The 16049-nt window shown below is 42.5% G+C and overlaps 1 protein-coding gene across 2 annotated transcripts; it reads right to left on the bottom strand.

Moving 5' to 3' along the window:
- Positions 1 to 3312: 3312 nt before the first annotated feature.
- LOC135248288 (transmembrane channel-like protein 7) lies at positions 3313 to 13446 on the bottom strand. Of its 2 annotated transcripts, none has more exons than XM_064322756.1 (16): positions 13286 to 13446; positions 12073 to 12328; positions 10972 to 11120; positions 10235 to 10390; positions 9563 to 9648; positions 8812 to 8957; positions 8377 to 8524; positions 8116 to 8283; positions 7530 to 7696; positions 7260 to 7374; positions 7017 to 7114; positions 6726 to 6909; positions 5954 to 6084; positions 5324 to 5479; positions 4734 to 4812; positions 3313 to 4646 (listed from the first exon to the last, which is right to left on the bottom strand). In XM_064322756.1, exons 1-16 carry the CDS (start codon positions 13302 to 13304, stop codon positions 4464 to 4466), a joined length of 2241 nt encoding a protein of 746 aa, XP_064178826.1. In that variant the 5' UTR covers positions 13305 to 13446; the 3' UTR covers positions 3313 to 4463. The 2 variants fall into 2 exon arrangements, with proteins under 2 accessions (XP_064178826.1, XP_064178827.1); XM_064322757.1 differs by having other exon boundaries at positions 7530 to 7687.
- Positions 13447 to 16049: the final 2603 nt, after the last annotated feature.

The raw sequence follows: 16049 nt of genomic DNA, 5'->3' as shown, positions 1-16049 counted from the left end.
TTTTCTTCATTTTGCCAAATCAAAACCGGTTGCATTCCTTCCATCTTCCAGCTGTAACTCTGACCTTATAAAGAGGTGGAAAATCCAGGTTCAGAAAGTCAAAGTCGACCCCAGTATTTTGTCTCAGACTGGATTGACTAATTTTTCAGCCAGTAGGTAGACCTAATTAGTCAACCGGCTGAGTTCATGGGTGAAAGAAACACATTGCAGGACTTTCTGACCCCTGGGCTTTCCTCCTCTGGCCTTATTCACACACAGTTACAATGGAGCCTATTCATGATTTGTCTATAGAAATTTGTCTACTTAACTAAAATGTTTCAAATTATTGTTTTGTCAATGTATGTAGTAGTACAGTTACAACCAAATGTCTTCATCTTCTTTCAAATAGTCTCCATTGCAGCAAGTTCTGGCTGGAGTAGGTGGGACTTCTAATGTGGACTGCCTGAATACCAAATGTACACTACAAATAGCTTGCCTACATGCAATATGTTTACCAGAAGAAATAAAATGTCTTCAAATTATGTCATCAGTTTAGTTGCCAAAAAACTGTGAGTATAATAAAGCTATACAGTACAGAAAAAAACTTAAATCTTAAATTATGTTTGTTAAATGGATTTCAAAGTTGGAGTGACAACAAAGTTATTTTATGTTAAAACTGCATCAACGGTGTAGTCAAGACACACAGAAGAACTCTTGCCTGTGGAACAACATAAATACTTTATTAATTAATAAAGAACTCCTGCATCAAGCATGTATGACTTTAATCTGTTGAAGTTAAAATGTGTGGCTATAGTGTGCTCTTTTCCTGAAACATCAGTGACATTATTAAATATACATGGGGGACGTCTCATTGTAAATGTAATCCTCTCAACCACATCAAAAAGAAATATATTTAGACAATGTATTATATGTATTATATTTCCATTCTGTGATTTCTTGGAAATTTCTCAAGGTTTTTATGTGGTTGGAAATCAAAAGCCCTTCCCAGTTCTATTTTGTAAAGGTTAATGCTTTATGAACAAGACAGAAGTACTTTGTGTACTGAATTGTGATTTAATTATTCTCTATATTTCTAAAGCTCAGGCATATTTGTCTCCCATTTCATTATAGGAAGTCATTTCTTTGGCCAGTAGACCGGCTGAACTTCCCAGAATAAAAAAAACAGACAAGTCAATGTTTGTGGGAAGGTAAGTGTCTTTTTACAGTTATCTCTGTGCCATTAAGCTATAATCGAATGCCTACTCTTAAATAGTGTGGTTTGCCCATTTTGTATGGAATTAACTGTACACAGGAGATATTGTGCAAGTGCCTCACAGCCTGTTCTGTTAGTCAGGACACCTTTCCTAACCCTTGTTACTGTTTGAGCCATTTTCCCATTTTTACCCACAACTTACTAAGTCTGTAGCAGCATTGGGGAGTTGTTGCAACAACTGGCAACAGCTCTGTAGGCAACAATGTTTATGAGTGGTGTTGCATAAGAAAGCCATAGCCATCACTGTATAATCACACTTAGCTGCATGAATCATCCATGGGAAGATTACAAAGGTTCCTCTATCTGCCCACAATCTAGCCTACGCAGTGCCAATTCAGGACTCAGTCAGTGACGTCACTTTAACACATATTATAGGCCTCTTTTTCAGAGTGATATGTTCTTACCACCAATCCAGGTCCATGGAGGTGAGACCGATATATATCTGCCTTTTTTAAGGGGGAAAAAAAACATGTCAAAAAAATAGCCATGGGTCAACAGAGCAAAAGACTGGCTGTCATAATTAGCTACCAACGCTGACAATGAAAAATAACGAAACCAAACCCTCTGTATTGTAGGTTACAAAGAACATTTATCCAAAAGGGTTTATTAAAAATACTTAATTAATTAATGTATAATTATTTTCTGTTTATTTTAGGCCAGTCACTTACAGAACTGTTAGGCCAAATGTGAAAATGGGCCAAAAATTTCATGAGATTCTATAAAGAAGAGTATTAGAAGTATTAGCCTCTGGTAAAACTCCACAATCATTGTAATTGCTATATCTCCAGTGGCTGTGACAGAGTAAGAACATGGACAAAAGATGATTCATGAGTACAGCACATTATCAGCCAGTTGCATGAAACCTTATAGCTTTATACCGTACAAACTTCAGAAGCCTTTGAAAATAATGTACACATAACATAACCTAAGCTTCACTTTGTTCACAATTTGTGAGTAACATAGACAAAATATGTACCCTGTTTTCTTTCTAGGAACAAAGAGAAAATCACAATGTAGGAGACAGGTAAAGAGCAGGGGTGGAGACACCAGGAAGAGAAGCAAGCCTTTCTATACACTGTCACTGTTCTCAGACCAGGCAGAGTGGACACACCCTGCATCACAGCCGTGACCCTGAGGAAAGAGAGAGAGGGGATGGGAGGGACAGGGAACAGAGAGAGGCCAGTAGGGGGAGGAAAGGGCAGTCCAGGAACAAGAAACACACTGACTCAGAGTCCTGCAGGATGTGTCAAGTAACAAACATAGAGAAAGGATGGTTTCTGGAGCTCAACCACACAGACGGCTACATGGCTAATAGCAAAGACTCAGATGGAGGGGAATAGGGGGCTAGTATTCTGGAGGAAGAGGGAGCTGCATCAGACAAAGCTGAAAGCAGGGTGGTTTTCAGTGCTGCCCATAGTCCACAGAGCCCCATTAATGAGGCAGAGAGACCCTGCCTTCTGAGGAGAGGTATGGCCTTGTCTGGAGACACAGACAGCAGCTACGACCACTCGGACTAGGAGGGTGAGCAAAAAGCAGAAGAGAGCGCCTTACCTAGTGATGCTGAAGAACAGACAGCTGAGCCCACAGTCACCCACACTGGAAACTGTGCAGGTAAAACGTCAAATCCTGAGGGAAATCTTGAAAGCTCCTGAAAGCCCTTGAGGTGGGAAATCACAAACTAAATCTCACCTATAACCTTGGCAATCATTCACAGCCGGACAGGGTAGTTGGTGTGATTGATCCTGGCTGGCCTTTCTCACTTTATCTTACAGATTACATCTGCCTGTCTGGCAAGGTATATCAATCAGGGACAATCTCAGAGGCAGGACAAAGGTTTTTCTACAGCAAAGCACAGCTTGTCAGATACTACTTCTCTTCAATGTAAATTAAAAATCATGACTGAACTTTCTCCAACAAAAATGAGGGCTTTACAGTTCTGTGCCGTTGAGCTACATTTAAATAATATATATATATTTTTTATTGTCAGAAATATTGTTTCATTTATTGCACGTTTCTGATAAAAATCAACATGGTAAAAGAGAAATCAGATATGTAAAATATTTTCTGGAAAATGTAAATGTTTATTTTAAATTTACATTTCAAATGTATATTTTTCAAATGAAATAAACATTTGGTAGAAAAATCCCTAATTATTTTATGTTAGTGGATATGTCGAATGATAAAAAACGTAAAAGTATCAAAAATATTTCATTGTGCAAACACAGGAAAACAACACTCAAAGAAGCAAGGAGCCTCCATCCACTGTGCTCTTCAGCAAGGTGTAAACGAGGCAGTGACTGAAATACATATTTGGTATAAAATTCATGCTGGGGAACACAATCCCAAATACTATGAAGGCAGCTTTAGACCCGAGGACAGTATCCTCAATAAGTACACCCTTACAATTAGCAGTGCCCAAACAGTCCGAAAGCACAAGAAACGGCTCAGATATATCGCCACAGTGAAAAGGGCCCAATTCAGTGACTCGTTGTGATCCCGATTCCTCAGTTAAGAAACGAGAGAGAGAATTCATAACGTGCATCATCAGTGTAAATCCTCTCAAAAGCAAAGCCATTTCCCTAGTGTACTTCGATTTATAAGGAAGCCTGTTTCCTTCAGTGTTTGTACTGACTGGACCCAACTGTTTTTCAATTTGTGAAAGACAATAAAATGGTTTTGTTTTTTTACACAGTAGCCTTTCGCGTAACATAAAATCTTTTATATACTAATAGACGTTAAAGTGATTTTTATATATATATATATATATATTTATATATATATATATATATATATATATATATATAAAGTCCTTCCTGGAAGGAAAACATGATAATATCCCCGGCATACTTACGAACAATAACAGAACCAAACCAGGTTAAGTTACAAACAAAAAAGATAAAGAAAACATTTAGGACATGTATTAAAAATACAAAATAAGAATATGATAATCAAACAAGTTAGTGGTATAATGGTAAAAGAGGGTAAATGTATTGGTCCTTGTTTCAGACCTGTAGGTGATTCCTGGGAGTCCAACTGTCAGCACTCAGACTTTAGGGACCCTCATCTTTGAAAAGACCAGTAGACCGCGCACGAATGTGACTGATGTTAGTTCGCTTTGGGTCAGAGCGATGTGCAGTTAAGGCTGTAGCTCTGTGGCCGGTCTCCCTGCTCTCCGCACGGGCCTGGTCTACCCGCCTGAGGCCTGCGTGCGTCAGACGTGCGTGGCGGAGACCGGAGGCTGCGCCAGGAACACCCCCCCGGGGTTGTCGTGGTTTTGGGCGCCGTGGTTACTCTGGCGGTCCCTGTCCGCGTGAGACTGCACCCCCGCGGACCTGACGGACGTCCTCTGCGCCTGGCACAGCTTCTGGATCAGGAAGCGCTTGTCTCTCCCTTCCTGTGGAACAGAACGGGAGAGGACAGGTGTATGGCCTCCCTTTTCTCTCGCTCCTGCGTGACGGCGAGCCTGAGACCGAGCACTCACCATGGCTAGCTGCTCCCTCAGCTGATCCACCACACGCTTGTGGGCTCCAGCCAGCGCAATCACGTAAAACATGGCCAGGCTGCAGACGGCACACAACACAGCACGTCAGGGTCAGCCACAGTCAGTCAGGGCTGTACAGTGTGACAACACTGTCCCATTTAAGATTAAAAGATCTAACGTGCCAACATAAAAAATAATCCTCAAGCAACCGTTTGACAAGTTGATTCAATTGAGTTTTATCATTATAAATGCTACATCTCTACGACTCGAAGTTCAACATGATTTATCTTCTCAGACAGACAATTGCCTGCATTATGGGAGATGAATTTCAAGTCATCGTTATCATTCCACAGCGATATTCATTTTCGTTTTATAACAGAGCCTATTTTGTAATTTGTCACAACATTCATCTGTCATAATATTTTGTAATTTGTCACAATTTTTAAATCTGTGCTACAAAGTTTTTGAACTGGCACCACTGCTTCTGGCAAGTAAATGTACAGCCCTGTCTGTGTAGAGGAAAGATAGCAGCACCGTGAACACAGAACAGAGCTAAACCCTGCTCATGCTAAAGCTGCCTCAGGACTCACCACGTAACCACAAAGAAGGAGACGGCGAAGGCTTCTGAAGACAGGGCGAAGAGGAAGGTGGGCAGGCCCCCGGGCAGCTGGGACACCGCCTTCGGGACCACCTCCCACGACATGGTGTAGTTCATGAAGGGGCCGCATGCGCGGGAGGAGTTTATCCTGAGATAAGCACAAAAAACACGTTTAAGTTGTACTGCACTGTGCGATTCTGACTGGCGCGCACACACACACACACACATGCGCGCACACAGGATACTCACTGTGCGATTCTGACTGGCGTGCACACACACACAAACACACACACATGCATGTGCGCACACGCGCGCACACAGGATACTCACTGTGCGATGCTGGCTGGTGCACACACGCACATGCAAACCCACACGCACGCACGAGCACACACACGCACACACACACAGACACGCACATACACACACACACACACACAGGGTACTCACTGTGCGATGCTGACTGCCACACACACGCACACACGCACACACACACACACAGGGTACTCACTGTGCGATGCTGACTGCCACACACACGCACACACGCACACACACACACACAGGGTACTCACTGTGCGATGCTGACGGCCACACACACACACACACACACACACAGGGTACTCACTGTGCGATGCTGACAATCACAGGCACGCAGGCCAGCGCCAGGCCAATCAGCAGCACCACCAGGAAGAAGAAATTTGAGCTGGAGGCCCGGAAGGGGCGTGTGGCTGGCCGACAGTTCTTTACCAGGGTCATCTGCACAACAGACACACTGTCACACTACAGCAACCAGGGTCATCTGCACAACAGACACACTGCCACACTACAGCAACCAGGGTCATCTGCACAACAGACACACTGTCACACTACAGCAACCAGGGTCATCTGCACAACAGACACACTGTCACACTACAGCAACCAGGGTCATCTGCACAACAGACACACTGTCACACTACAGCAACCAGGGTCATCTGCACAACAGACACACTGTCACACTACAGCACCAGGTCATTGCACAAAGACACATTGTCACACTACAGCAACCAGGGTCATCTGCACAACAGGCACACTGTCACACTACAGCAACCAGGGTCATCTGCACAACAGACACAGTCACACTACAGCAACCAGGGTCATCTGCACAACAGACACACTGTCACACTACAGCAACCAGGGTCATCTGCACAACAGACACACTGTCACACTACAGCACGCATCTTCAACACTGCAAACAGACTGACCGTGGCATGGAAGTCACAGCACTCAATCAAAAACCATTTAATCAAAAAATAACATCAACAAAAGCTGGAAGAAAACAGGATTAATACTAAACTTATTTTGTTGAGCTATGCATTTCTGTCTTTTCCAAGACTGTAGTAGTGACAAAGGCACTGAACCTTTTTGATGTAGAAGACGATGAAGTACTTGATGGTGCAGATGGCTGGGAGCAGGGGACAGTAGAATGTGCCGATCCAGCAGATGGTCTGGCCGTACACAATCTCAAGCACATTCTGGGGAATGGCAAACTCCTGCTGACCCCACCACTTGGCCAAGCCGCAGTCACAGTACGTCACAATCAGCCTGAGAGAGGAAGCCACAGTCAAGCAGGCACACACATCTCTGTCCTGAATGCCCTTCGCACTTTGACCTCTGAATGTATGGTCATTCGAGGTGATAAAGGAACTTACTTCCTTGGAAACTCTACAAAGATGGTGACGGCGCCGATGATGATGAAATCGAAGATCATGAGTTTGTACATCTCCTGACCCACGCGGGACTCCCAGCACTGGCAGAAGGATAGAGGTCAGGGAGAAAGGTCAGATGGCCGTCACACTCATCGCCTCCCCTAACACCCTACCCCAGCTAAATCACTCATCCCTCCCCTCCCAACTTTCTCCCTTGATCCCATTCGCCCTCATTCCCTCGCTCACCGGGTAGACCTCGTGGTTGTATCCACAGGGACAGCTGGGTCCTAAATGGCAAGTGATCTGAGACCAGAGAGAGAATAGCAGAACCCCAATGCTGGCCAAACGCATGAATACACACCTGGACAAAAACGCAAGACAGGAACACCATCAGCCAATGCCAACCAACAGCCACACTTATATTTCCACTCTTATTCAGAGGACATAGACTGGCTTTCATTTTCTATTCGCCCAGATCTGACGTGGACTGCACACATTGGGGGTGCTGAGGCCCACCTCATCAGTGTGAAGCGAATCTCAAAGGCAGGAGAGTAGTCCTCAAACTGGATGATGAGTGTGAACATGAGCGGGGTGATGAAGTTGGCCAGAGTGATGACGATGGAGGGGAGGTACTCAAAGATCAGTTCCAGGATGAAGTTGGGTCGTGGATTCAACTGGGAAGACTAAAACAAGCACCTTTACATGGACCCACAAGAAAGACACCATGCCTGAAGAAGTCAACTGGATGGTGTTCTAAAATCAATGGGATAACAGTGCCTTCAAATCAACTGGATACAGTGACCTCAATTACACATGAATGGACAGGGTCAGTCTAAAGCAGTGGTCTCCAACCCTGGTCCTGGAGGGCTACAGGGTCTGCTGGTTTTCATAGTGACTCTGCACTTCATGAATCAATTAGAGCAATTGATTACACAGTTAACTCAACTCACCTAGTGTCTTGGGTCTCAATTGGGTGCTGATTTTAAGATGAAAACAAAAACCGGCAGAACCTGTAGCTCTCCAGGACCAGGGTTGGAGACCACTGGTCTAAAGTGACAATAGAGATATCTATTAAATCAAGGTAAAGTTTTGAGTTTTGCACCTGGAACTCCTGTGAGTAGATGGTGGCCCTGTAGATGCTAAAGAAGCAGGCAGCTAGCACGGCCACCACGAACAAGTTGAGGACCAGCCGCAGCAAGTATATCCGGCACTTCTCTCTGCGCGTGCGGTCAGCGATCTTCTGCTTGATCCGCTCCTCCTCCAGGTCAGTCTGTGGGGAGGGCGCAGGGTCAGAGCGAGAGGAACCGTGCCTGCTCAGCTGCACCCCCTTCCCTCCCCTCAACAGCACCACCTCGGGACTCACCTTCAGCTCGTACAGCAGGCTGCTCTGCTTCAGCCGGGCGGCGGTCTCGTTGGTGATGCAGAAGTCCCAGCCGGCGAAGATCTTGTTGCAAAAGCTCTGGAAGCGGTCCTCATCCTGCACCAGATTCCTTTTGAAACCGGCCGCCGACCTGTGGGTCAGAGGAGACCAGTGACCCGCTCTGACCAAACATGCGGGCGTGAGCAGCAGACGGCTCTGCTCTGGCCCCACCGGCCTTCTCCAGCCGCTCAGTGTTCATGCATGGCACCTTTCCTTTAGCAAAGGTCCATCCCTGTCCTACCCTAGATGAAGGCATGGCCTAGCAGGACTTTCATGTCATGTCAAACAGCTGGGAAGTGTTGATAGCTTCGTAAGTCAGCAATATATAGTTGAACACAGCACCTAGCGGATATTGGTGGCAATCATTCTGGCTAGTACCTTTTCACAATCCAAATGAGACTCAGGAAGAGGTAGGTAATAGTGACGAGCAGGTAGGCCAAGGGGAGATTATAGGAGAACTTAGGGAAATATATGGATTCCACCTTATAGTAGCCGTAGAAGAGGTAGGTTTCTTCCAGAAAGCCCTGTATAACATGAAATAACCAGTAGATTATATACAAACAATGTACACATAGCTGTGCACATACAATTCTGAATTAACAAATTAAGGTATGGCATGTACCCTTAAACTTAATCTACAGTACACAATCCATGTATTTTCTAGAATATATTCTACAGCGATTTACAGTTTTTCAAAGCAAGTTAAGGATGCAACTTGACTATGATCAATGATCTAATCTGTTGATCAACAAACCACCAGGCACTCATATTTTTTTCTCATACACATATAAATACTGTAATATATCAAAACTATTCTAGAACGCTTCGGAACCTTAACTACCATTCCATGTTTCTGCCTAACACCTTATCTGACTAATAAAATCTATCAACTTATATTTCATGTGTTGCAAAAAAAACTAACTAGGAAACAAGGAATTTCAGTTTCTCCAATATCAATATGAGTAAAAAGCTGTAAAAACATTATGTATTGTGACACAAAAATAATTTAGTTTCACAACAACATACCCCAGATAAAACAATCACAACGAAGCCATTCTTGTACATTTTCAGAGACACAATCCCACCCCAACAGACAATGTGTCTATTATCTGGAATCAGCGGTACATACCGTCCCTGACAGTAGGTCTGTGATATACTGATGGAACACAACCAGTCCACGACGAGACGTGCTGGGGTAGTTACTGCATTCATGTCCTGAAAAGCGTACCATACCATGACACAACACAATAAACCATACCTACAGGGTCAAATTCCAGGGAATGAGTTTTGAGGGACATGCCAAGCATTTATGAATGAACCCTGTGAAGGCCATACACTTGGTGAAAGCTGGGTATGTAACATAACACTTTCCTTGGGCTTATTCTTTACAGATAATTACAATAAATCATTTAAAAAAGAGAAATGGCAACAAAGATGAAAAACAAAGATTTTCATTCAGAGAACAGACCTTCAGCCCTTAAATGCCCTGCACTCTTTCACATAATCTTCAAAAAAGCAGTCAAACACAGGCAAGATAAGATATTAAAGAAACCCAACCCAAGTTTAAGATACAAAACAGAAAACAGTACTCCAAATTTAATAACAAGATTTATGCATGTGTTATATTTGCATTCCCCTGTAATTCTATGATGGTTGAAGATGAAATGGTTTTAACTGGTTTTAGTCATCCATCCTTTAAAGGGACATCTATGCTATGTGATCTTTGGACAGATTCTTACCTGTCTGGACTTTTGCCCAGCCATTTCCCATTCTGACTGAACAAGGGGGAGCAGGTCCTTACCATTGTAGAGGTCGAAGGTGGCGTTTCCTGAAGTACGGGGTGCGATGATGATGGGCAACATGATGAAGCAAAACATCAGGAGGAAGATGACGAAGTTGAGCAGCACCAGGAAGCGCAGGAAGGAGAAGTAAGACAGGATCCCAGTGCCAAACATCCCTGGGGAGCATGGAGGACAGGAGGATAAGAGTTCTGGGTCTCTCCATGCTTGAGCACTGGAATGGATGACTGAATCGACTTGGTATGAAATTAACAGCAGTTGTTTATCCTGACAAGCAGGTGGTCTCTATTAAAGCTCTGGTGGGCTGAGTTTAGGATGCAGGTGCAAAGACAGCACAACTCAGTTAGTGGACTGTGAACAAAAATGGTGGAAAGCTGTTGGAGCTTCCTAAAATATTTTTGCTATATTTTAATATTTTGTATGCTAAATATTTTGATTTATGTGTGTTCTCCAGGGACCAATTTTTCAAAACTTTTCATTTTGACCAAACTGATTGTTATCTCTGATTCTGTAATCTCCCATTTTGCAACGCAGAATCATTTCAATCTGAATGAGTTTTATCTTCTTTCAAAAGGCAAGAAGCCTTCATTATTCATGATACCCGCTATAAATTATGTACCACTTGTTTACGTTTTTGTAAATTCAAAGTTAAGGTCAAAACTTGTTCTAGTCAGACTACAACAGGCCCAAAAGGACAGCAGATTAAGGCCTTTCTCCAGGCCTCTCTCGCCTCCCTCACCCTCTATGACGTGGATGTCTCCTCTCCACAGCTTCAGCCTTCTCAGCAGCTCCATACAGTCTTCCTTCAGCCTCTTCAGGGAGTGGTGTGTGTTCTGGCGCCACTGCTTCCAGCTGCTCAGGTCCCGAGCCTGCTCCATGCGCTGCACACTAACACAAAAAAACCCACGGGGTGTCAAGCCCAAGCCGTGGAGGGCCGCAGTGTCTGCAAATTTTGAGGCTTCCTTTAAATCAGCACCCAAAACAGCCAATGGAAACAAGGCGTGTGGGCTCTTTAGTCAGTAAATGACTTCAATGAATCATTGATGCTGAAACACTGAAAAGCAGCAGATACTGCAGCCCTCCAGGAGTCCAGGAGACTGGACTCTAACATCCCTGCAATAACCCCACTGAGCAGGCCCAGGCTATCATGGCTTAACCTCATCATACAGCACCCTTCACACCATACAAAAGTCAACAAAAACAAGGAAAAACTGCAGTTTTATGCACTGACCATTCACAAAAAAATTACAAATATTTTATTTCCCTTGCAACATTTTCTCAGGTCTCTTATTTACACTGTGTTCACTACTAAGTAGTAGGCAGTGCTAAACAGTGAGGCTGCAGAATTAGAATAGCCAGTCATTGAGACTCAGTGGAAAAGTAATTCAATAACACTGGCCTCCCACTTTGAAGGAAGAAAATGAGTGTCATGGAACTTGATCTCTACAGTAAGCAATTCAATACGGCCTGAGGACTGCTGTTGTCACAGCAAGCCAAATTATAACTGTCAAACACCGAATTAGATCATACACTGGGTGTAAATCCCAAGTCTCATAAAATGATTGTATAACTGAAATGTTATAGAAATAAAAAAAAAACACACTTCTCCCCATCAACCACATTACACCCAATTGCAGGTACCATGGGGATAGAAAATACAGTACTTACTATATGATACCCAATAATTTCAAATATATATATATATTTTAAAGGTCACACACTTCTATACCAAACCTTGTATCTTAAAAGTGCAATAATAACGCTAAGCACACACATTAAGAACATAAATAACAGGATAGAGACCTCAGAGGTGAGACAGACAGAGATGAAACTTTCTCACTTGTCTCTGCGTTTCTCCTCCATAGTCTTGGGCAGCTCGCAGATGAGCCTCTGATGAGCGACAGCCTTTGGTTTCTCCTCCACTTTGTCCCCTTTCCATTTCCAGCTGGAAGACGAGCTTAAGTGTCTGCGAGAGCTGCCTCTTCTCTTCGTGCTGCCTGTGGCTGAGGACTTCCTACGGTACAGGAGGGACTGGTAGCTGGGTAGCTGGTCCAGCAAAGGGTTACTGGAAGGACCCAGGCGTTCTGAGTAGAACACTACCAGACAGAGAGCAATATATAGACAGCAGATGTGATGAAACAGGCTAAGGCAGCTAAATGGCATTGACATCAACACATCTTCAACTTGAGAAAAGCTCATTTCACATGCATTGTTCCAAATTTTGTCCAAAAACTATAAACATGAAGATATTTTATAAAAATTAATATTTAAATACCAACAATTTTCTTTAACAAAGAGCATTTTAGCCCCACGTTGCTTTGTATCTAGTCATAATGAAATGTCTGTATTTCCATGACCACAGGTAATTTAAAAAATAAAATAAAAACATTGAATCTGGGGAGACAAAACTTCTCCCAAAGTCAAGCTGTTTGTTAAAAACACACACTACTGTAATGTTCTTCTGGAGTTTTGTCAGATAGTTACTCTCTGAATCAATGCAGACTACTACATGATAGACCTGGGCATCATCTGGAATAGCCTACGTTAAATAAATAGTACTTCTGCATAAATATCGTATTTTTATGTTATTATAATTTAGTGCATTCGGCAACTTCCATATAGCGCCGAACCTACTTCCTATTGTATGCCAGAGTAAAGTTCCTGAAGTTCCCCCGAGAAAAACAGTAATTCGATTCTACTATATTGTACAACATGTCACACCAAGAATTGTTCAGACTTCAGCCTTCCATCTACTAGCTAGATAGCATTACCGCAAGCTAGATAACACTTGGTTGTTCCTTTATGTAGACATTTACTAGCTTAACAGCCAGCAACAACAAAACCGCGATAAAACACTGAGAATCGTGAATTTATTTTTTATTTTTTGTATGACTAATCTTGCTAAACTGACTGACGACATAAATAGTTTCTAGTAGTACACTCTTTCGTCTCTGCCCTAGCACCTTAGCATGCTAGCGTACCTATCTGAACAGCTAAAAAGACTGCGCGGGACAAATTCGATTAACATTACAGAACAGGAAAAAGTCACTGACCTGAGTCAACGGAATCCATTCAGATGGTTTAATTGAGACTGTCAACCAGGTAAAGACGAAACTTCTGTTTTTTCTACTCGCACCAGTTGAGCGTAGCCTGCTTCTTAGAGTTGAAGCGCCAGATATTTTCCCTTCCTGTGTCCCAAGGGACGTCACTACACTGCTCCCACAGACCTATAGACATAGACGAGCTACGACTAGATTTGTAAAACTCTCTAAAAAACGCTCTAATGATTTATTACTTTTGAATGATTTACATGAATCTGCTAAATTTGGCGTCCCTAGACGTTCATATAGTATTGCAAACAAAAATATTTTTCATTAGGATCTGTAAGTCTTATGCGGACTTACATTCCTTAACCCTTTTTAAACTTGATTTCACAGTCATTACCATTCTACTCAGTCTATTTCTAGCATTGGGCGCACCTAGCCTACGCATGCAAATTGACGTTTCCCAGAAAGTTGGATCGCATCTAAACACGTTTTCAAAGTAGAAAAATGTCAAGTTGCTCACGCATACAAAGTACTGTCTCCAAGTCATTAATTCATCGGCGTAAATTGCGGGGGGGATGGGGTTGTAAACCCCCCCCCAATAATCAATACCGGCCAATACAAGCCCCCCCCCCAAAAAAAAATCATATCATCATGATGAATGAAAAATATGAACTGTTATAAAACATGATAAAGTGGTTGGTTTTCTCAATTCAATGTAATTAGCACATTGGCGTAGGAATTTGTGAATGGTTTAAATTGATTTTGAAAGTAGGCACTTCATGCTACAATCATGTTGACGGAAATGAGTGTGTTGTGAAATTTAGGTAGAAAACAACAAGGCTAAATCCTTCTGACGCAATTTACATACCAGTTCAGATCATCTAGTTTCACTCGCTGTGGCCAAGCGGAATCGATAACGTTTCAGAAAATATAGGGTGACCATATTTTGGTTTTCAAAAAAGGGAGGGGGGTTTGAATAGTTGACAAATGCGTCCACAACCATGCAACTGTGTTTTTGAACCTTAATACATAAACAGCTAGTCTTTAACAAGACAAATAACAAATGTCTTCATAGGCATTATGGCCAGATAATCTTATTCCTTTCCATTCAACTTTTGGCCCTCAACAATAAAATAAAAACAAACAAATAAAAAAATAGTTTAGCTTTTAACATCTTTTACATAACACGGTTTCTTTTCATGGCCATAGATTCAAATATATATATTTTTTTAATCAGTTGCTATAAAAAATCCACAATTTCACTAGACATGTTCAGTCCTCCTGATGCGCTCTGGTATACTATCCTGAAGATCGAATCTTTCCCACGCCACCATTCTTCCAATCAAAATACTGAATAAGCAGAGGGAATATTTTCACAGCACCGTGATTGCTCCATGGGCGTAAATTACGGGGGGGCTGTAATTAGCATATTGGCGTAGGAACCGGGTGGGACGTGTCCCACGCAATATTGGAAACAGTTGCATTTGTCCCACCCAATATCGGAAGCTCTTCTTCTTACCGTGAAGAGTTTTCACGGTCGGGGTGTGGAATGCAAATTTGTGTAAGTTTTTTGTTTTTTTTTTGTTACAGAGTAAACACACTGGGGACAATTAGGAAATGAAAAAGAATAAAATCAGAAAATTATGCATTAAATGATAATGTTCACATTTTACTGAATAAAAATCACATTTGTTCAAATTTGAAAATAATCACAAAACCTTTCTGGTTTACATTGACATTTGTATTGAACTGAAGAGGCTTTGAATATTTTGGCTGTAGATTTAAAAGGAATACTTAGGATATACACTCACAGCATGGATTCAACAAGGTTTTGGGAATGCTCTTTAGGGATTTTGGTCCATACTGACTTGATAGCATCATGCAGATCCTGCAGCTTATTCAGCCACACATTCATACTGTGAACCTCCCTCATCCCAAAGGTGCTCTTTTAAATTGAAATCTGGAAACTGTGCAGGACATTGGAGTAAACTGAAGTCACTGCCATGTTCAGGGAACCAGCTTGAGATGGTGTGTGCTTTGTAACATGCCACATTATCCTGCTGGAAGTTTCCATTAGAAAAAAGCACATGAAGGTCCTAAAGGGAAGCACGTAGTCAGCAACAGTGCTTATGCATACCGTGACATTCAAATGATCCTAAACTGGTATTAAGAGACCTAATGTGTGCCAAGAAAACATACCCCACACCATTACACCACCACCAGCCTGCACACACAAGGCAGGGTGGATCCATGAATTCATGCCATTCTGACCCTACCATCGGCATGTTACAGTGAACAAGAATTACCTTCCTATTTTTAGCAATCAAGGAACGGAACTGGCATAGTCTTCTGCTACTGTATTTTTAACACATGATTCTCTGTGAACACTAGAGACTGTAAGGCATGAAAAATCTCAGGAGGACAGCTGTTTCAGAGGTGCTGGATCCACCACTTCTGGCGCCAACAATCATAATACCTGATCTAAGTGGTCAAAGTCACTCAGATCAGGCATCTTGCCCATTCTAATGTTTGGTCAAACAGAAAATGAAACCTCTTCACCATGTCTGCATGCTTTATACATCGAGTTGCAGCCACATGATGCACTATTTGGAGGAGCAGCTTATTTGCTTTAATGGGAAGGTGAACCTAATAATGTGGCTAGTGAGTGTAGATAAACTGAGAGCTGGTGGTACTCAGTCACTGTTTCTTGTCAGACCATCTTAACCCAACTTACTTTGTTTCAAAAAGTGCTGCTATGTTTTTTCCATCC

This window comes from Anguilla rostrata, chromosome 2 (assembly GCF_018555375.3).
Source record: "Anguilla rostrata isolate EN2019 chromosome 2, ASM1855537v3, whole genome shotgun sequence".
Classification (NCBI taxonomy): Eukaryota; Metazoa; Chordata; class Actinopteri; order Anguilliformes; family Anguillidae; genus Anguilla; species Anguilla rostrata.
This window is presented reverse-complemented; position numbering and strand designations above follow the sequence as displayed.